The sequence below is a fragment of the Anopheles arabiensis genome, chromosome 3 (assembly GCF_016920715.1).
Source record: "Anopheles arabiensis isolate DONGOLA chromosome 3, AaraD3, whole genome shotgun sequence".
NCBI lineage: Eukaryota > Metazoa > Arthropoda > Insecta > Diptera > Culicidae > Anopheles > Anopheles arabiensis.
Window position 1 is genome coordinate 30365142 of NC_053518.1, and position 23028 is coordinate 30388169.

General features: G+C 44.0%; 1 protein-coding gene across 6 annotated transcripts in view; it reads right to left on the reverse strand.

Annotated features, from left to right (window-relative positions):
* Positions 1 to 23028, reverse strand: part of LOC120903039 — a 45590-nt gene that overhangs the window by 13527 nt on the left and 9035 nt on the right. For 2 of the 6 annotated variants that reach the window (XM_040312226.1, XM_040312224.1), the window contains exon 2: positions 20021 to 20895. In XM_040312226.1, coding sequence (XP_040168160.1) covers positions 20021 to 20081 — 61 coding nt within the window. In that variant the 5' untranslated portion in view covers positions 20082 to 20895. Of the gene's footprint in view, positions 1 to 20020; positions 21054 to 23028 lie in introns of all 6 variants that reach the window. The other 4 variants (XM_040312225.1, XM_040312223.1, XM_040312227.1 and 1 more) reach the window with 3 other exon arrangements.

The following is a 23028-nucleotide window of genomic DNA, read 5'->3' on the forward strand; positions in this document are numbered from 1 at the left end:
TAGCTGAGTTGAATAAAACGAACCGTGTCGAAGCTTGTTTGATATGAATTATGAGAATTACGAACATAATAACGAAGTTTTTAACAATTCAATTGTACCCGGAATTGTATGACTATGATTGATGGAAACATTCATCGAAGTATTGAACAATGCGAGCAGTCAATTTTGATTGAATAGCTATATTTGAGGCATTCTGTTTGGTGAAATATCGACAGGAATTTATTTCCGTAGTTTATTTTTGTGAATCCGTTTGTAATAAGTCAGGGAACATATCCTGCTGGTATGAACAGCATTGCAGTGCACTGTAACCTTGCTTTGTTTTTTCGCATTTTCCCTCTTCGATAGCCTTATGATTTTTTAAATTTATCATTTATGTTCTTTGAAAAAGGGAAAAACATATTATAAAATATTCTCTACCAAAATATTTATTTTTATTTAAAAATATTTACATCAAATCCTATTTGATGCCACTAACAACCTCTACTCTAACGTGTGTAATCGTCAAAAGCATGGCAAATTAACAGTTCACAAACAGCGTACAGCATAATCACTCAACGATACAAAAAAAAACCCACACACACCACACACTACATACAGCTTGTGTTTGTGTGGTTCATAATTCATTTAACAACTTCCCGCTGGTGCTGCTTGTCTCGTTAAAATCCTTTGCCTAGTCATCCAGACTCCTGCCAGGCGTCTCAAACGTGAGAGTTTTTTTTTTAAAGGTTGCACCCGTGGGACTAGCGAGAAGCGAGCGGTTCAAGTGATCCGTTTCCCGCCACTTTCCAGCCTGTCGAATTACCTTCCCACAGCACCGCAAAGCTTTCCATATCATCGTCCTGCCGGTAGTCCCTGTTGCACTTCCCACCGGCGCAGTGCAGTGCAGTTTGGTGGGAAAGTGCATTAAGCTGAATAGCGCTCACTGCGAAAGAAGCGCACACTGTTCGATATTCTTTTGCAACGAATATTTCCATTCTGCTCGTGGTATGGAGTGGAGCGGGTGGCTTTTGTGGTTTAAATTCCACACTGTGGGAGTTAGCTCGAGTGGCAGTGGCACCGTGTTAAGGCGTGGTGCATCGAAAGCATCATCCGTACCTTTCAAGACTTCAAGAGCGTTCGGAACGTTAGTGTGTGTGTGTGTGTTCAACGAAGAAAACGGACCAGTGGGTCTCTGAAGACCGGTGGATAAAAAGATGAAATGTAAGATTAATTGCAGCACGGCACGGCCAAGGCCATCCACCTCGAGACAGTTACCGCACAGCGCCACAGCGTCGTCCCCGAAGGAAGGAAACTTTTCCTTTTTTGTAAAATGTTTCCTCGGAGCGCTTGTGTGTGTGTATGTGTGTGTGTATGTGTCAGTGGACAAATTCTTCCCTTCGCCTCACACAAGTAGTGGCGGCAGTGGAATTTAAAGAAGATAAATTGATTACAAAGTTTCAGCTCACTTTCCAGTGAACTTCGGACGAGGTCTTGGGCCCGATGTCACTCCCTGCCCGGACCACGCTCGGCAGTCCATTCTTTAATAGTGTCGTTTAATGGGGAAGCTGAAGCTATGAAGCCGCTGTACTCCCAAGCCGCTGCAAGTTGTTTCATTGAGTTACACCAAAAACGGGCACGGAATGGAAAGTGGTACGTTTTTCTTTCGCAGTTCGCGCGACGGATCCAAAAGAAAAGCGACATTGCTGGAGCAGTGGCAGGAACTAGGATAATCGTGTTACTTGCGCTAGTGTTTCATAATTTCATCAGCGAAACAATAACAGTTTACAGAAGCGCGGCGGCAGCGGAAGGTGGCCTCCCAGTGGCAGCTGGGTAATGAGTTTTAAAGTGGAAAAGGCTGTGCACGCATCGCGCTGGATCGGTTTTTTTTCTCTCGATCAGCTCTTTTTTTGTCCAGAAAACGAACATGAAGGACGGTTTCATATCCTTTGTCCTATCACTTTTCAACGGCGAGCTTTTGATTCATAACCCATCTGGGCATATTTTTGAGCTTTTGTGTTGCGCGTTTTCATTTATGTTCTCCTTTTTCTTTTTTTGTGAAGGCAACTCTACCCTCTATCCATCTATTTGAGCGTCCATCCCGGTCCAATAGGATTTTTTTGCTGCCAGAGCCAGCAGCCAGCAAGCCGAGCGACATTTTTGGAAGCGCTGCCTTTCAACTGCAGCTTCCGAAGCTGTTGACACATATCATGCCTTTTGGGGGGGGGGGGAGGTGGACTGAGCCATCATGGTGCTGTTTGCTCGCGCTGCTGCACGAACCGTACGACAGCTGGTGCGCACACAAATCCTGCCCCAAAACTTAAAAGGTCTTCCTCGCACCGTAGGCAAGCAAACATATGCACCACACACGCGGTTCGTGGAAAGCTTTTTTTGCGATGCTGCTGCAGCGAACAGTTTCCTCTGCCTTTGCAGAATGGTTGATTAGTTCATCCATCTTCCCTCCTCCCCTCGAACGAATGATGGCCACATTGCGGTGGACACAGGGCGCCATTTTAATACCCCGACGGGCAGAATGCATATGCAACGCTCGCGCAAGTGATTTTGAGCGGTTTCGGACGCAACGTAAAATTTGGAATGTGACTGCCAGCTGCTCGTTACACTGCACGCGCACGTATTCTTCCTATTTCTTTGCACGTCACCCCTTTCCCGTGTTTGAGAGAGACAGAGATGAAGGATGGATTTTGCGTTGTGCACACATTGCGGCGCGTGAAATTACTGTACAGCGCTGGTACGAATATTAATTTCATGTAACTACAAGCGTGCCATGTTGCCTACATTTAGGCGCCGGGTTTTTGGAGCCGCCCCGTTCCTGGGAAGCTGTAACAAACGCAAAACAACACTGCTGCTGCTCCTTTCTTCTGCCCAGGCTTTTGCAAGTTCACCTGTACCTGTACGACCTTTTCCTCTAGCAGCGAGCATTCACCTTTACGATATGAAAAATGAGATTTCACCATTATTCGCCATCCGGCGGAAATGAATCGAGCTGGAGATTGGTTTGAGCAATTCTGTGTTGAATAAAATATTGCCCCCTCCCGTTGCCACCAAGGTTTACGTGGCGAGGGGCAGGATGGTTGGAGTGAAAATTGGAAAACAATTTTCACCATCCATATTCGCCCAGGGGACCAGGAGACGAAGCGCGTTCGTTCGAATATTACACAGTCCCGCTCGTGTGACTCCGTTTTGTTTTAGGTTTTGGTGAAGCTTTAAGAAGGTTTGCAAGGAAAAGATGGTGCTTGAATACACAGAAAATGGCATTAACACGTTGTATTGAAATATGTTAAATTTAAATACTTTTTAAGGCTTCTTGCTTCTCATCTTTCGGAGAGATGTTTTTGATTGTGTTTTAAGGAAGCAATTACCGTTCCTATGAACAATAGCAATTGAAGTATTATTCGTAGAAATTAAAAAAAAATACACAGGAAATATCAATTGAAAAAAGCTCTCCGTTATTATGCAAAAATTGGACGCTCAACATTTCAATTATGAGTTTTTACTACTATACCTACAACACCGTTCCTTTACGTCTAAAAGTATGCTATTTGATGTGTGAAAGTTTATGTGGTACTGTTTTTCCTCTACACTCGAGTTACGCGTATTTTTATTTTTGACAATTCAGATGTCAAGTCAGTACAGTTTTCTCCATCAACTTTCAAATGGAAAATAATTTGCAACTATTCCCAAAGTTTGAAATTACTACAAAGACAGAAATAACCCAATTTTCAAATCGCATTAAATAATTTATGATTTATTCCATAAATGAACTATGCAGTTGGACATTTAAAAGTACTTTTCATCAGTTGTGTGTATGATTCTTATTTTGTGTATTGAAAATTATTCTTTTTTTTTTGTTTGAAAAAAAAAACCACTAACAATAATAAGAAAAAACAAAAGCAATAAATATCTATTTCAAGCGAACCGTTTTCCCCAGCCTTTGGTGTAATCTTTGCTTATACGTACGAATTGAAACGAAAAGATTATCAAATGTTTATCAATTTATTTTCCGCGATTGGTAAAATTTATTCTATGAAGCTAATTTTTCATTTCTCTTTTGATTATTACAGAACGCCCCAGCACGCATTGCAATGTTGTACATTTTTCGTTTGCGAATCATTCCACTCCCCCTCTCTCTCTCTGCTTACCCGTAGCCGTTTGCAGAAGCCAGGGAGCAATGTAACGTACTCCCAACCACTCCATTCCTAGCAACCGCGCACCGTACCATCGCCTCTGCCTTTTGATCAGAAAATATGCTGGGCCACATCAGTTGCGTGGCTGTTTCTGTTCAGCACTTCTCGGCCCGGCACATGGTTACAGAAGAAAAAAGGAAACGTGGAAACTGCTTCCCTTCCCATTTCTCCCACCCGATTTTCACGTTGGAGCTCATTTTCAACATTTCCCGGGCAACATCAAATTTGACGGGAAAAAGGATAAAACGTTCCCGCGCTGACAACCACGAGGGAAGTTCCATTGTGTGTGTGTGTGTTTTGTGTCGACTTTTTCCTATTTTCATACAAACCATTTCCCTCACTCCCTCCCTTCGACCAGCCAACTCAACACACTCACGGCGCTTTAAAAAAGAAAATATGGAAATGGAAAAGCAGCACATTCTTTGTGTCTGCTGACGGATGTTTATGTCGTTCTGTTGACCTAGAGGCAATACGGCAGCAACGGGTGGTGCGTGAAAGCCGCTGCGCAGGGAGGGGTTGCCTCCCCGTTTTTACGCCTTCGTTAACCGTCTTCGACAGACAGCGGCAAATCAACCGAGGCGGCAAAAAAACGCTGCGGAGATGCACGGTGATGAAGAATGTGTTGTTCCGTTTTACTCCGGGGGTGAAGTGGTTGCGAAACGGAACAACTCGTTATTCACCCTGCCACTTATGCGGTTCACCTGAAAAGCGAACATTCTTCACACACCAAGTACCGCGTATAACCGGGTACAGGGCGAGGGCCCGCGTTTCACAGGATTATCATTAACAACTTGTCTTCGGTTAGCGTGGTCGTCGTCTTCTCTGCGACGCGTCTGCGGTTCCAGCTTTTGCATGGAAACGGGTGCTACAAAAACGATCACAACCACACACACACATGCTTCGTGCCAGGGCCGTGTTGCTACAGCTCGCTAAGCCGTGTAAGACACGTGGCAGCGTGATAAGCAGTTTCAATATCAGCGCGTTGCGATCGAAACGGCAGCTTGGGCAAACGGCGCCCGGAGTAGACGAGTAGATGGAGCTGGGAGTGGCTTTTTCAATTCTATCAACACCGATGGGGTACATGACGCTTTCGCCAAGTGTGATGAGCAACTCGTCCGGCCAGTTCATCATCTTCCAAGAAAAAGAGGAAGGTAAATAGACGAAAGCTCGGTACAATGCGTTTTTTTTTCATTCAATATTTTAACGATGCGTGAAGATGCGATAAGGACCTAGGTTCAGCACTTGAAGCATCTGGAGCGACGGGAGTCCAGAATTTGTGTGAAGAATGTGTCACTGCCGTCCTCCGAAGCGTTGGGCGTGTACACCCAAGAGGGAAATGCTTAGTGCAACTACTCTTTTTTCTTCCATGTGAGAACATTTTGTGCCACCCATCTGTTCTTCTATCAACACGCACAAAAAGCTCTGCACTTTCTATTACTGAAGTCCCTCCTCTGGTAGAAACGATCGATTCGCTGTACAAAGTCACCCTCAAAATTTATCAAAGTCTCCAGTTTTTTCGCCCATTTTTGCCAAATATGGATGGGCCCAAAGTTCGATGCATTTCGGAGAAATAATCCTCTTAAAAAGTACTCCACCCCTTCGGGTTCGTTAAACACTATCGAACGTCACGTTCAGTGCATTGAATGCCTTTGCCCGTTTGCTCGTCGTACACCAAAAAAAGCCACTGTCTTGCCCTGACTGGGGTGTGTCTGTGTGTATCCTTGGGGACACTTTTGCACTCCCAGCATTGCTTTTCACTGATCAGCTCCGGCTCACACATACACTTCATACCGCAAATTCATACACCATTTGGCTTGGAACGAAGGAAAACGTTCGTCCCAGGAACCTCGAACGCTGTGAAGTGAACTGCCGTCCGCTTCGAGGCAAAAGTTAATAAATTCAATTTAAATTCATAGAGCTCGTAAAGTTGTAAAAATCACTTTTGGGGTGAGTTTTGGGTGAGAAAGAGAATAAAATATAAAAAAAAAACGTAACTCGTTGCACTTGCACTGTGGTTCATAATTTACTCGACTGCCCCCTGCGAGGTCGAGTACGTTTTGTGCTGAAGGCACTGGGTGTACGGTGAAAGTGGGAAGATTTTGGGAAGGTCTCAGTGATGACGGAAAGAAATCAATGTCTTTCGATGGGGTTGCAATCTTTTTTCAATATTTGCTTGAAGGATTTTTCTTCCTTTTCTTGATTTACTTTATTGAATTGACAGCAAGTTGTATTTTTTGGCAGTTTTTAGAATGTTTATCAATGTTTATCAATGGAAAATGTACTTTTAGTACATTTATAAGTTAAAAATAGTTTTACTGAATTTTCCAGTGTTTTTGGTTAGTCTCCAAAGTTTTTTGAAGCCTTTGCACGATATATTCAACGAAACCCAGGGATTTTAGGTCCAATTATATTGATGTTCAATACCAATACCAATAAAATGCCAATAAGATACCAATGTTAAGTGGTAAAATATATGGAAAACGTAAAGTAAATCGTTAGACGAATCCAAATAATTACGAGAAAAAATCAACAATTCGTTGGAAATTCTACAAAAAAAACTGAATACTGAAAACCGAATTGGTTGAAAGTGTAAAAACGTAACATCGTTCTGAAATTGGGACGTCCTATGAGCGATCAAATAAGGATAAATAGTTGAATGTGGTTGTCTTGAAGAAGCCCTTCTCTCAGATGCATTAATCTGAACAAAAGGCATCCAAGAATAAAGGTTATTTGTTATGTTGTGATATCAAGCGAGAAGCTGCATGACAAGAAGTATTCCGTGAAAGGTCTTCGGATAATCACTTCTCACGATTTCTCACATCAAGCAGGACTAATAAGCACAACAAAGACGTCTAAAGGCTAAAAATATCAAAAATTCCTTCCAAAATCATCTCGAATAAAAGGAATTACCCTTCTTCATCGTAATCATCCACACAAAACCCCAAAGCACTGAAGCGAGTAAGCAGAATTCCTTTCGATGTCAAAAAGCTTCCTATTAGAGCGAGAGCCCTCCCGGGGTGTCACATTTTAATAAAACCAATCGAAGTGATAAATTCCCATTATGAGGTAGCGGTAACGTAACGATCGCCAACTGAATTTCACCACCAAAGCGGGAAGCTGGCAACGCGCTAAAGACACATGAAAGCGGCAAATGCTTTCGCTACCTTTTCCCATACCTTTGGTTGCTCTTTTCGGGCAACGTAAAAAGCACAACCCGAGCACCAATTTGGAAGAATTTTCCCACTTGAAAATCGAATTCCGCACCGCACCTTTGCACACCAAGCATGGGCAGCGCCTAAGGAACACAATTTAACACGGCTCGGACACTATTTTGCCAACCGACCGGTTTGTGGAACAAAGGAAACATCGATGAAAAGGGCCGTCGCTTTTTTTCTGGTGAGCTTGGTAAAGGCACACACACGACGAAAGGACTCTCCAGAAGTCATCGACAGGAAACCCGAAAGAGCCGGGACTCCTTTAGTGGGCAGGCTAGAACTTGCGTGCCGAAAAAAAGAATAGCAGCAGAGCAGAAGAAGGGGCACGTAAAAAAGAACGACTTCAGACCAAGGCATCACATTTTTCCATCATCTCGCTCGCTCGAGAACAACGGAAGCAAACACATCGAGCCGTACCCGGGGACGACACCGAAACGAGATCGTACGGACGTCGACGTGTACGACTAGGAGTGCTCCATAACGAGCTAGGACCGAACCAAAAAAACACAAAATGAGGAAAAGGAAACCCAAAACCAGCAACCAGGCGCTAGTTGCCGGTGACCACCGGAAGCCATGGCTTCCGGAAAACCGTTCACCGACTGGCGGTCAGAATCAACAAGGAGATAATTGATTGTGTGGCCAAGGCCTGGACAGGACCTGGAGACACACACACACACCCAGCACCCAGTACCCACCTCCGGATCGGCCCAGATGAAAGCCCTCCTTTTTTCCTGTGCTCCAACATCTCTCGCTCTCTTGAAGTATGACTCTCGGTGTGTGTGTGTCTGTGTCTACAATGAAGGCTTCAGAAACGTTCAAAAAGCCGTTGTTTTCTGGGAAGGGGGGCCTTGGGTTGAAAGTTTTCCCCCGTCTGGTGCCGTCCGGTCTGGCTTCCGCAGGGCAGGCGAGAGAACGTCCTTGTGTGCGAGGTGGAAATTAATCACCCTCGGTGGAACTTTTACGAGTGCGGAAAATTGTTTCCGCGACAGAGTTAACCCATTTGTGTGGCAGCTTTTTTCTTCTTCTCTTTTTTGTTGGTGCAAATTGTGACCCTCTCACAGTCTCGACCAATCGCTTACGGGCACGGTCGAAGGGTCAATTTGGGGTGCTTTTAGATAAGCAGAGGGTTGTCCGTTTTCTCCTCCCCAAATGGCAATGGTGATAGCTGAGCAGTGGGTGGATGGGGCGAATGGTCGGTGGGCTTGAAAGCTTAAACTTTCGTTACATTCCCAACAGCGCTCAGGGGACTGGTTGAGTGAAAGTTGTTGAAAAGAATTCCTCAATGAGTCCCAGCAGGCCTTGGGTTTGACTTTCTCTGTAGGCTTCAGCAACAATTCCCTCCTATCTTTTTAAACACTCGATCGATTGGGGAGGTATATTTTGCACAACAGAAAAATGAAAAAAATTCCCGTGCAATCCTATTACGATTCAAGATGAGCCAAAGTAGTGACACTATTTTGTCACTCTCATTACACATCACACCCAAACAGTTGTGTGCACTAAATGGAACAATCTTACGCACTCACAGGAGTGGAAAGGGCGCGACATTAAACTTACTCCAAGCGCAGCGTGTTAATAAAACGACCAAAGTTTTCCAATCGATTGATGAGCTTCTTCCAGCGCTGTGCGCGAATAACAAATTGAGCCATAAACCCAACCTTTCAAATCAGCACAACCAGCAGCAGCGGCAGCAGCAGCAATCTCGAGCCTCATGAACGCGAAGCACGGAAGCTTTAAACTTTAAACCCACCTCCCTGCTTTTGCGAGCGATTTACGATGCATCATAAAATTCATCGACTCGTTTATGTTGCCTCCGTTTAAAAGGTCGTCCGCCTTGGGGTCGTTTCCCAAAAACGGCGCGCTGCCTACCGCTTGGGCTTGGCAGTATCATTCGCCTTTCGGAAGCAATACGCGCTTCGCGCTTTGAGGTGCTGAGGATTTGCCACCTAAAGCATCACACTTGGCAGGCGGCATGAAATGAAGAACTTTGGCACTGAAAAGTGCGTCCCGAGAATTCGATGCGATCACTTGTCACGCGATCGTGACATCTTGATACGACTTTCGCCGCAATGATTTCAGCCCCGGGGATGCAAAAACTTACCATCATCATTCCGAAAACAGATGCCTAGCATTACGCCAACAAACCGGAATCTAATTTAAAAGTTTAATCCTTTGCCTTAGCGCAGGGCACCCACCCCGGTGACAAAGTTTTCGCAACGACTCCTGCTGCTGCAAAGCACCGCCAACAAACCTCGTCCGTTTTTGCGCTGCACAAAGCCGCCCATGGCGCGCACGTATGTCAAACGATGCTTTATGTGTACGGTGTGTTTTTGCCCGGCTTCGGTTTGCATAAGCCGTATTTATAGCACGGAACAGTCCCAGCCCGCCCCTGCTTACGCTCGCTTAAGTCTAATCTTTTAGCCGGTGGCAAAAAAAAAACGCTTCGCTCCTTCGCAGCAAGCGTAACCGTGTGTTGCGTAATTTGTTTGCATTTGCGCTTGAAAGCTTGTACCCACGGGTGTGCCATTCTGCTACTATCACCACCACTACCTTCCACCACCTTCCACTACCTTTGCTTTTGGAAATTGTTCCTCATTGCTAGGCAAAAATCACCACCAACACGCAGCGCCTGGATTAGTGGAAATTGTAATCTTAGTTTCGGGTGAATATGAGCGGATCTCACTCACCAGTCCCACCGGTACCGGATGTGGGCGTGTGTGTGTGTGTGTGGGTTGAAGTGCACCGAGCATAAATCCTATCACCCCTGTGGTGCCGTGTGTGTGTGTGTGCATGTTTTCTAGCCTAATCTGTGCTTTTCCTTGCAGCGAAACCACGACCACGAATTTTACCTCCCAGACCCTTCTGCTCTGTCCTGGTGCTCGAGTTTCTGTTTTAAATTGCACCACGGATTAGGCCGAAATGAAACGAATTATGCTGCAACAAATCGTGCACATATGCAGTGTCGTTTTTTGTGTAGGACGAAGCTGGGGCAATACCTGCTTTTTGGCAACAATTAATGTACGGATACAAGTTTTCCCATTTTGGGAGGTGATGGTGAAAGAATCAAGCAGGATTATATGCGATATTTAAGAAAACTCTCAAAAACGACAATAAAAAAATAGTTACAATTACTAGAAAGAAGTCAAAATTACCAAAAATGTGAGGAAAATCCAGCGGAAAATGAAGCGATTAGTAAAAGAGATTTATTTATTGCCCAAACCTATATCTACAATTTAATCTCTACGACGTAAAAGTATCCCTACAATAATGATGGTTACCTCGTTCTACTAGTTCAACTGGGGCACATTTTTCCAATTTTATCCCTTTTCTAGATTATATCGTTCCCATTATCGGTTTTACTCTTTTTTTGCTTGCTTTATCCTTTTGCTAGACACCGTCGTCTAGCATCGGTGTATGCGTGTGTTTGTGTTTGTGTTTTCAACTAGATATAAACACATATTTTACTCTCTTTAATAAGAAATCAGGCCCATTCAACTGACCTTTTCCTTTGCTTTCCCACGCTTCTTTCAGCCTTTCCGTTACCCAGAACAGTGTTGGAGCAGGAACAAAAAATGTAATTCCACTGGACGATTATGTCCAGCAATTCCAACGCCGGCTCACAATAACCACCCACTCCTCTCTCCCTTTCCACGTAATCGGACTGGGATTTGCACACGGTGCCGGGCCGGTTCGAAAGCCTGTCACGTTATGATGGCAAATTTAGGATTTTTCGGGGTTTATTTAACCCGCTCGTTGGTATGCGTGTAAGGGATTTGTGTTGCTGCGGTGTGTCGGAAGGGGGCGGAGGATAAAAGGTTCAACACCACACAGTGCTGGCCCAACGGTACGCGAGCTAAATTGAAAACGAATCCCCAACCCACAAGGCAAAAAAAGGGCAAAACCAATCTTCCACCGGACAGTACACCTGTCCCGGGGAGAAAGGTTGAGCGTATTTTTTTTTTTATTTGTTTGTTGCTACACCATCGTTTGGTCACCGATCGGGGAAGAGAAATTCGTTCGGCGAAAAGGGTGGATTATTAGGGTTCTTGGTGGACGGTTTTTTTTTGCCAGTGTTAGCGCGGTGAGGGCATCGCGGGCTGCCAAACAAAAACACTATCGATCCGTGACAGTGCCTGAGCCAACTGGGCAATTCTACAGTGGCACTGTCCGAAATGGCCACATTTGAGGAGCGGGAAATGGTTTAGGTAAGCCACAGCCGCGGAGACAGTCGGCTTGAGGTTGTCTGCCCTCCGTCGTTGTGGTTTTTGACCTTCAAGCATGCGAAAGCATGTACGATGGTGGTTCTGTTGTTCAAATCAGGTTTTGCATTTTATGTTGAGAGTACTATGTCTATTGATTTTTGGTTTTTTAGTGTCGTATTTGACCACAATTGGGATCATTTTTCAATTATTTTGTAATGCAATCATTATAAAGCTTTTTTTTTGCTCTTCTTTATAATAGGGAAGGATGTTTTTTGGTAATGTGTGTTTCTTAATTTTAGAGTCTCAAATTGTTTGATTAACTGTATTAGTCCTTATATTGCTCACTTGTCTCAGTGTAATTCGTAAATCAGGAATTAGACTCAAAAATGGTTTGTTTACATTTTATTTGGGTTTGGTCGAGCTCTTGCCCCAAGCTTAAACTATTCGCAGTACTTTAAGAGACAAAAATGGCATGTAGGTGAATGAATTTGAATATTCTACCACTGGGGCCCTTCACGATTCTAGTCAGTTTTTAGTATGGAGTTTGACAGTTGGAGTCTGAAATCATGTAAACACTCCATACAAAACCACACATAAAACTAGCCTGCAATTTTCAGTCTAGATTATTCTAGTCTCAGGGCTAGAATTAGATTCGAGTACCTGCTCGAAAAATGACAAAACAAGGTGGTGTTTAAATTCATCCCAAGGTGCATTATAAAGGGATCTGGTGATGGAATCCATAATCCAAGTGTATGTAGTCCAGGTGGTCTCATAGCATGTTTTTAAAGCAACATGTCATAGCATGTTTCATAGCAACCAAATTTTAAAATAACTGAAATTTCAGCCTACGAACTTAAAACGGAAAGGAAGGTCACGTTGCAAAGTGCTTCGGTGAACTCGTGTATGAATGATACTGGAAATTCCAGCTTACATGCTATACATAACTCATTATTCGAATGATTTTGTTACGTGAATTGCATACTTTTGGGCGGCAACCGTGAAATCGAACCAAGCTCGCTTAATGTGTAGTATGGCAAGCATTTTCTACCCCATTACTCGTGAAATTTTAGCTTATTAGTGGAAAAATACCAACAATTAGTGACAACGCTAAATGCAACAAAGAATAATTAATTTCCACATAATTTTTATGCCGTTGATTGACACCCTTTTAAGCAAAACAACAGGCGCAGTACTATTCTCTATCGCAACATTTTGTTCAAACGGCAGCAAATCGAATTGAGCTTTCGAAAAAGTAACAATTAAAAGCATTCATGCATCACCAAAACGCATCGCGAGCTAGTTCGTTTCACAGCACAAACAACTTCATTACGTTTGATACGTAAAGTTCCAGCCGCATTCCAGCGCGGCAGAGAAACGTATTCGGGTGCCCAACGGGGCAACCAGGATAAATAAACGAACCCTATCAGCTCGTCAGCAAATAGAGCAAACCCAATCATTAGTACAAACACGCGCTAACACACACACACACACACGCACGGGCATTTGTTTTTGGATGACGCCTAATCACCGGTTGTATCATGGATGTTCGTTTGCACGGTAATTTCGTTTGCCCTCTCTCGTTCTGTCTGGTAATGCGAAGGGAGAGAGGTAACATGCAAAAATGAGAACTGGGCGGTGGATACAAACGGGCACAACATAATTAAACTAATGCACAGAAAATTAAGCGATGTATTACGACGATCCTGTTGGGTGAGCGGGTTGGAGGGACGGAAAAAAATTACCCCCAAATGCGCACGGTGGCGATAGTGAGCGTGTGATGTGGCCGTGCGGAGCTTTTGGGCTTGGGAATGCACATGTATCAAGCGTGCTTTTGGCAAGGAGGAAGCGTTTTTAAGCTCACGTAGCAGCGGCGGCACCAACGGCAGCAGCTCATCAAACACAGATGCTCTCATTATGCAAAGCAGTAACAGTTACAGCCGGCGTAGAGTGGGCGTAGGGGCATGTTTTAGATGTAGCAGCTCGCTCTCAAATGGGAAAGGAACACCAATGGGTTGCGAATCCATTAAGTGCAGTTGCGCCCGTAAACCGAATGCTAGCGAGTAGCGTTTTTGCCCGATTGTTTTTAAAGCTTCTGGAGAACCTCAGGGGCTTCCATTTGCCTCTCACTGTTCGGCAAAATCAATGATGATATCACTTTTTTATGCTTCTTTTACAAAAAACACTCGCCATTTTCTGCCCCATGCTGACAAGCATCATAAATTAGGAAAGGACAATTGTGATTTTTTGTGCAGTCTCGTGCAGAGCCATTGAGTGATAAAAATTAAGCATATTTTTGTGAGCACCCTGTAGCGCACTCATAACATCACAAGCTCAGTGTGTGTTTCATCGCGTCTGTCGTTGAAGCGTTACATGACAGATTGATAATTAGTCAGTGATTGTATGTATGTTTTTGAGCTTTTTTTTTACTTTTAATTGCCTTATACTAACATGCATTGCTTTTGTCGTGTAACATGAGCCATCGTTTTGTAGCATCAAATAAGTGTTCTGCCTGCTGGGAGTGATCCCAAGCCCCCCTTCTGTTCGTACAATTTGTCATTAAAAATCGTATAATTTTATGTCATTGCATATTTCAACACAAACAAGAAAGAAAGAGAAAAGGCACACTCAGCATGCGATAGTGCTTGGGTGCATGTGTGCCTGTGAGACGCTTGTTGCAAGCTTTGTTCGAGTGAGAAAGCGAACACGAAGCAAATCAATTTGATGCAGCAAGCTGCTACGAAAGCGAGCCAATTGAATAAAGTTATCCAATTTCTCATGCTGCCTCGTGTTGCTTTCTCTGCTGCTGTCCCTCAAGCACATACCTGTAACAAAGCAAGTGTGTCTGTGTATGTGGCTGCTGTTTGACCGTTCGACAGCACTTCGTCACTTCGTGCAGCACGAACTGGGAAGCCCAGTTAAGACTTCAATTTTGTAGAAAAATCAATTTTCGCACCGCGCTGGAAAAGTGGAGTGGCACAGTGGCACGCAGATCATCGACAGTGGCGAGCTGGTGTGTGGTGGTGTGTTTATTTTCTCCCTCGTTTTTTTATTATTGCTGTTTGCTGTGCAGTTTTCAAACGGGCCAAGACTACCGCCAGACGCGCGTACCATTACTCATGCGAGCGCGACCGTGTTGCACAAGCCAAGCCTTTTGCCACCGCCAACAACGCGTTCGCAATTCGCTCGCTGCCACGTCGAACAACGATGTGCCCGCGCGTCAATGTGTCCATTCAGTAGCAACGGCGGGGTGGGATGTGATAACCGTCGTTTGATTGTTGCTGAGAGTGGGCGCAACCAGTGTGTGGAAGCGCTGCTGGCGTGTGGAGCAACTGCACAATTCTCACCGTACGATGGAAGCTTTACGATGCTGTTTTTCCGCTAGCCTTGCGCCATTTTGCAGCCCATTTGAACAGGCAAGCAGCAACACTCAGCGAAAACACTGGAGACACTGCCGTGCATAATGTTTTGTTGAACGGCAACAGCAATGAAGAATCTTTCATCCCTTCACACATCCCTTGGGCAATCGTAACTAAAAAATGGAACAGAACAGTTGAAGGGATTTGATACTTTGGTAATGTGCAAACTAAAGGGTCAATAGAACTATTTGAGAACTATTTGCAAAACGTGCCCGGAATACGAATTGGTTTAATGAAAGATTATCCTTTTTTTTTTGTGGGTGAAAATGAGAGCAAACTTAAGATGGTGCTGCTCGGGGCCGCTCTCAGAAGAAATCGTTGATGGAAGGTGACAATCTCTCGCAGTGGTTGCAAGCAATTTGGATCGCTGTTTGCACACTCTGTTTCTCTGCAACTGCCTGTGGTGTGATGTGATGATGAGTCAGCACAAAACAATGCAAGAACGCAACACTTTATGCCACTGATCGCTAACGACTATCTAGCAGGCATTCTAAAGGCGCCCAAAAGTATGCAATCCTTTCAACATTATAATCTGATAATTGCCACGCACGTACAGACTAACCTAAGACGGCAAAACGCCTGAAAATAGGCAATGTAACGAAACAGGATAGATTTAGTAGATTTTCTAAAAACAAGTATAAATAAGAATGGTTTTCGGTGCCTAAAGGTGAACAACAGTTGTATTTAAAGTTGTTTCTCATATTCAATTTAAGGTATTTGAAATTGTCCTGAAAGATAGTTTATGGCAATTTGAAAACTATTATCACTAAGTTTGAATTCAATTTATGGATATTCAATGCAAACACTTATATAGTTGTAGTACATGGATGTTTTGCTCTTAACAATAAAAAATGTCATCATCATTATTTTCAAAAGAAAAAAAGGTTTTAAACAACTTTCATGAACGATGAAATTCACAGGAATTTTAACAGACAAATTCATTTGAACAGAAAAAGAAGCAAACGCAAACATAAACCCACCACCACCTTCTCAGTATGCTTTCGTGGCAAATGTATGCTTTCCGAATAAATTTACTCCCACATATTAGAACTTTATCCTTATGTTTGCATTTTCCAGCCATATTTTGCATGCCATGCACTTTGCAAAGCATCAATGATGAGGATGATGATGATACGGATACGGGGTTTCCCGAGCACTGAACCCACTCGGTAAGCTTACACGCTTTGTTTGCTTCACCCCCACTGCTGCAAACATTTAAACAAATAGGGCTGGAAACAGTTCCCGAGGCCATCCCGGAAAGGAAACACGTTTGCTTCACCTGAAGAAAGCTACCCATGCAGGTGAGCTGATCAACCGGTAGCAAACAAGAAATAACTCATAATCGACATTTTCACGTTCGATTACCTCCGCACAGTGGTACCCTTTGCACTGCAACATAGAACAAAGCGACCCGGCCAGGGAGGGAATGATTGAAAAGCCTAGGATTTATTTCTTCCTGTTTGCCCGCCCGGGCGCTGCTCGATTGGATGTCAAACGGTAAAATACGTGATAGAAAATTGAATTTCTACACATTTTCCACCACCACTCACAAAAAACCCACCATTCCATCGAGGTTGTGTCAAAGCTGCACCCACACACGACAAAAGTACACCTACTCAATCGCCCGTCAGCCTGGTTGCTCGGTAACTTTTTATTGGAGAAATCTGTCCGAACGCGATTCGGAAACACAGGAACCTAGAAACAGCACTTTCCTAGGGACTGGCAGAGATATTTCGGTACCAGTGACGTTATGAGCCACAGTCGAGCGAAGGGTAGCTCAGCATCAGGCCACCCTGGACGAGCTCATCCCACACTTGGTAAGCATTGGACGAAAATCAATCAATCATTAAATTGCCCAGTCTTTCGCCACCACCATCCGGGTCGGGCGAAATGGAACTGGGCAAGTTGCTCCAGGTCAACAGGGAGGTTACACAACACGATTTCGTGATCAAATGAAACCCGGAACGAGCGAGAAAGAGGGAGGGTGGTTGAAGAACAGAAGGGCAGCCTGCCCGAACAGATGAGGGGATTGATTTTTGATGGGAATATCACTTTTGCTGGTCGAACATTTATTGGAACGTGATGCTCGTTACCGACGATGCGGTAAGGATGGTGCCACGGTTGAGCTGCTGTTAAATTTCAAAACAAAAGCCTTTTACTGGTTTTTGATGGGCATTTTACACTGCTTTAAAAGCTGTTTATCGACTGATTGCTCGGTGAATTAGCAAACAGAAGCTTTTATTGTGTATTTGCGTTGCTTTTTGCTTGTGGCCCTTGCAAGGCGCCTGAAGGCATAGATTATGTACAACACTGGACTTTTAAAGACTGATTTTTCCATCGATGAAACGCATGTTTCCTACTGGTAGGCGCTAGCCAGGTACAAGCAATCTAGGAAAAAAGTACAGCAATAACAATGTATCTGATAAGCATCTGCAAGAGCATTTGCAACTCGTTCAAATCAATCGATGATGCTTTTGATCCATTAAATCTCAAGCTTTGCTTATGCTTCAGTGTGAATACATCGGACTAGAATAGAAACGTATTCTCTGGCAATAAAAGACAGACTCGTATGTTCAAGATAGGCAAGCAAAAGCAACACCAAAAAGGGTTTACCACACACGCACACACACTTCTACAAGCTTCGTTTAGCAAGAAAACTATCCTTGGCTCGATTGGCTTCGGATGGATGAGCTGAATATTGGTCTCGTTTCGTGTTCCACTGCGGTACATCAGCCAGCCAACCCGGCAAACAGGATATCGCCAGCCACCACCTTCAGCCTGCCTGGCAGATCGTTGAGCGAAAGATTAGCATAAGATTTTCAATCTACCGATTGGAAACAAACTGTAATTTGTGTTCTGCTTGAACGGGTGCCATGTTGTTGAACGGGAAAGGAGCGAGGGATGCTGCAACAAAGCTCGTGCGGTATTGATTTTGCAGTGGATCAATTTTTAATCAGTGCAAACCCAACCCAGCCAGCCTACTGGTTTGGTAAATGGACCGGTTGTGTCACTGAGATTGGGAATCATTCTCGGCAACCAACATCTACTTTTGCTTGTTATCGGTTTATTGATTTTTGGGGTTTCGAATAGATTTGATTTCACACGTATCTCTTTGCTAACTGGAAATCAACATTTGTGCAACTTTCATGCACACACTTGCGAGTTGTACACTCGGTGCTCTCCCCGTTTACACATACAATCGAACGCAATTCTCATTTGCTCAACCGTATGATATGATCTTAAACTAATTAGCTTTTCTCCCACCAGTGCAGAACCGGGTGTACCGGATGCACCATCTCTTTCGGCGCTCACTGCTGGCCGAAAGCGTGGCGAATGAGTGTGTTCGTGCCGTTTGCAAATGACATTCCGCTACATACAGCACGTGCACTTTCGCGCACAAAGTATCGCACCTTCGCGCGCCCGGCGCTATCTTGCGCTTTATCGTGAGCTCAAATAACAATCGCATTTCCCGGTGCAAACGGTATGGTAAGGCACAGTGCGGCACTGCAGTGATGGGACGACCATTGTTACAATGGGCATGGGGAGGGCATTTGTCCATTGGAGGTTGCATTTGCACTCCAATGGTTGCGATTTTCCATTACGCTTTACGCCGTGCTGTACGTGAAGTGAACGTGACTAGCCTGGTTTGAGCGCCAGGGGTGAGCGTAATGCATAAAAGGTAAGCAATGAGGATGGTGAGAGGTGGATGGTGCTACCACCATCCATCGCGTGGTAGTGCGCGCGGAGCGCACGTATGCACACCAAAACCGCAAAAGGTAGGATTTTAATTTGTAGCAAGCGCTTTGTGCTATTCGAGGAAACCTTCCGGCTTCCACGTAAAGAAGCTGGAGATGGAGAAAGAATCACTTTTTACAGATCATTTTAATTTCAACAGAATGTGCCAGTGATGTTGAAGAAGAGAGACAAAACAATGTTAGCAGGAATGGCAGAAATGATTTCTATTATTTGATAAGCCACAATGGAGCTTCGAATGGGCCGTTAGTTGTATATATTTGACATAATATGCTGTTTTATTTATTCAAATTACCTTTTTTCTCATTACACGCACCATTTAAATGACGTTTCAGAGATAGAAAGATTCCTTCATCAATAGATTGCTTGAGGTTTAAAAGTATAAAATCGAGCTAAAAAAACTTCTATTGATTTTGCATATATTTAGGCGTTCATGAAGTAAAATTCCATAAATAGCTCAACAATTCAATTTCGAAAGACAGTTTAAAATCATACATTTACTCAGTGATTAATCAATGAAGACTAATCATCAAAACTTTTTAAATTTAAATGCAAAAAGGCAAATAAGTTGCATAATTTTAGGCGCTTGATCTAAACTAAAAGCTCGAAGGCAGCATTTTGATGTGTTTTAAAATATTAGCGTAACCATCTCATGGCATAAAGTCCTAAAAAGGAGGAACTATTCCACACAGATACACAATTCCATACATAACACTACCATCACTCAAAGAGTCATCCCTTCGCATGCTATTTATTAACACCTCACGATCGTCCATCTTGCAGCACCGAGCGCAAAACTCAATAAAAAGCTTCAAATTTACTACCCACCAGGAGCAGTCAGATAGAAAACGCTTTAACACACACCCGCATCACACCGAGTTAAAACCATTTTCATTTTCACCCAATTTTCTGCACCCGACACCATCCGGGCGTCTCTGCCGCCCCGTCAGAACCGTTCATCAGCCATTCAACCAACGAAGCCGAATGCAATTGATCGCAAAATAAAATTTGAAGAAAAAACTGAAACGAAAATCGTGGTAACAAAATGGAGTATCTTCTCGCACGCCACTACACAAATGGAGTGAGAAAAACATGGGCAAGATAAATGTATGATAAAAAAAACGCTAAAAGGAATACACACCCGCGGCTGCGACGATAAATGTGTGGAATGTACTACTCCTTGGAAGGGAGGGGAAGCGGGAAGGGGGAAAGATTGGTGGGTGTATATCGATTTCCAGGCGCCCGGCACGTACCTGCCACTATCAGCAAACAGAGTATGGGGAGTCGTAAATCCATTACCACTGGGAGCCACATTTCCCGGCCGCCGGTCCGATCGCACCGTTGCCCCGTGACGTCGTGTCGTAGATCTGGCCGGGCCAGGGCGCAATACACATTCACGGACAGACGCACCCGGTTGGTGGGCAACACCACGCTGGCACCCCTCGAGGGGCCCGACGCCCGTAGGTATGCTCACGTGCTCCGAAAACGACGCAACCACTTGCGGTTTTCGCCGACTTCGACTGTCGGCGAGGCGTTCCCGTCGCGCTGTGATGAGAAGGATCGTCTTTGTGTGTGAATGTGTTGCTGTTTTGTTTTTTTCTTGTTCAGCTTTACTTTATTTGGTGTTGCGCAGCGACGCTTCTCCACAGGGAACGCTTCTTGCTAGAATGCGGCGAAGTGTAGCAACGCCAGAGACCACTCCGGGCACTCTGGTCCGAGGCCGCCGAGCAACCGAAACCGGAACCGGACGTAGGTTTTTCCCGCAGCCCAGGTGCTGATGTTTGGCACTTTGGCCAGTCGCTGCTGGGAAATGGGAGTTCGGCTTTCTTGTGCTGTTTTTTTCTCTCTCCTTTTTTCTCAGCGCACAAGCACACACAAAAACACCCACAAGCACCACGTCAGTCGTATCTTACCCATCGATAAGCGGCGGAACAATTGCACAACGGTTCGATAATTCGTACAAGCGTGTTTTTTCTGTTTTGTTTTCTTTTTTTCCCACCCTGCACGCTGCTGTGAAACACTGGGAAGCACTGTGAAGCTGTCCGCTTCAATATTTTTTCGCACACTAACCGAAAAGAAACTGTTCGTTTGGTGGTTCGATTTCTGATTTGCCGCCGTGCGGGATGAGCTGTGGAGGAAAAACACAAGAATAAACCCAACTTCACTTCAGCATAAATGATGCAGGCACATTCACTGGCGCTCACTCGGCTGCCACTCGGCATGCAAAAGGTGTTGTATTGTGGTGGTGCATAGCTCTGTATGTGCTGGGGCCTGGTGTGATGCAATCTGAAATGGGAAGGGAGAAAAAAAAAAAGAGAAACGAAACGAATTTTTATCAAGATTGAGCGCAATACGAAGTGATTGGAGCTGAACGTTTGTTCGAGTGCTTTCAAGTACAATTCATGAGCCTGATGTTTATTTGATTCAATTAAAAGCGACCGTTCTGTGCCGCTGGTCATGAGAAACTGGATTGGGGAAGCTTTGAACAAGTCGATATGGGAAATGTACGATTTTTGGAACGTACTGATTAAAATTGAATGCTTTTGTTGCACTTTATTAAATTTGCATGCCTCATAGAATCGAATGCTTCACCTATTCACAGAGAAGCGTGATTTCGAGGATTTCCCTTAAGCTATTCGATGAAGTATGGCAATAATATTATTGCTGGAATTTTCTACGCATGCGGGGAATTCCTCTCGACTCCTTCAACCTCGTCAAACGCTTAAAGAAATCTTAAATTTAGTTTTGATTACATTTTATAACTATTTTGAATATGAAAATACAGAGGTAGTTCTTTATCGGAGTAAAGCATGAATTTCTTGCAAACCTTTTCAAGCAATCGACTGAAACAATAGCTTACATACATTTAGGCGTTATAACAAGGTTAGTACTAAGTCACACAGCTAATTTGGTGATAATTACGAACAATTTGTTTTTTTTTTAACAAAAAGCAAGATCAAAATTATAAAATCTACTTTAAAGTTTTGTGAACAATCTTACTTAAAAAAAGATTCCGAAAGTCCAATTGAAAATAAAACACCAAGAAAATGTTGCATACATTTAGGCGCTTAACATACTAATACGAAATTACAGAACTAGCTGCGTTTTTTAACTGTTTTATTATAGAACCATATAGTTAAAACCAAATGAATATGGAGCGTTAAATATTTAATAATATTTAACAAATATTGGTAATGCACATTCCTCCAAAACTTTCTTTCATTTGCGGACTGTCCAAAATTTCAATAATCAATAAATACGGCTTGACTTGAAAAAAAAACCAACCAAAACAAAAGATCCTCCTTTTTGTAGTATTCCTTCCCATCTTCGCACCGAAACATTACCCATATTGCGGCAGACCAGCACATAAATCAGCTTAAATTAAATTAAATTAACGTTATTCCATTTTTTACCGTACCCGTACCGCCTGCATGCCGAATCGACACGGAAGCGCCGTGTATTGGTTTATTGGAACGGCGTACGTCACTGCTTATTTGCGATGCCCCGCTCTCCAGTGCCGCAAAATACTAAGCGGAACGAAAAATTGACGTTTTTTTCACTCCTGTTTTTTCACATTGTTGCAAAAAAAGCAGCAGCAAGCGGCCATTTTTAGTGTCACGATGGTGTGACAAAAAAAAATAGAACATAAAGATTGGTCAAATTTCGTTCCGGCCGGAACCAGAAGCAAACTCTAAAAGCTATAACTAGCTAGCTTTTTGGTCCAGTACCTATTGCACCTTATTGTGTGATGAAAGCACAGGAGGACCCTCGCTACAATGCTTTTCCGAAAAAGCAACGAAAAGAAAGAAAAAAACGCTACAAGTGAGCTAGAAAGGGAATGATTTGCCTTTTGCTACCCCGCCCACCGTGCACCAGCGAGTTGGCACCGAGGCGAAATGGTGATGGGAAATACATATTTAAAAAAATCCGCCCGTCCAACCAGATGAGAGTTGAATAAATAATGTACTCGTTTCGTCCACGGTCCACGGGCGCGCGGTTTTGGATTTCGGGGTTCGGGGCTGGAGCGCTCGCTCGATGGAGGGACGTCCCGGCACGGTGGATTGCCCGGGATATCGAACGGGCGGAAATGGATAATGTAAAGCAGTTTATAAAGAAAACAGTTGTGCGCTTCATCCTTCATTGTTATTTCGGTACGCTGTCAGCCGCGTGCGCGCGTGGTATTAGTGATATTAAAAAGCGCACAAGTGAATGGGAAAATTTAACGAGCAGCCGTGTAGCAGGGCGTGAGTGGGCGGGCCAG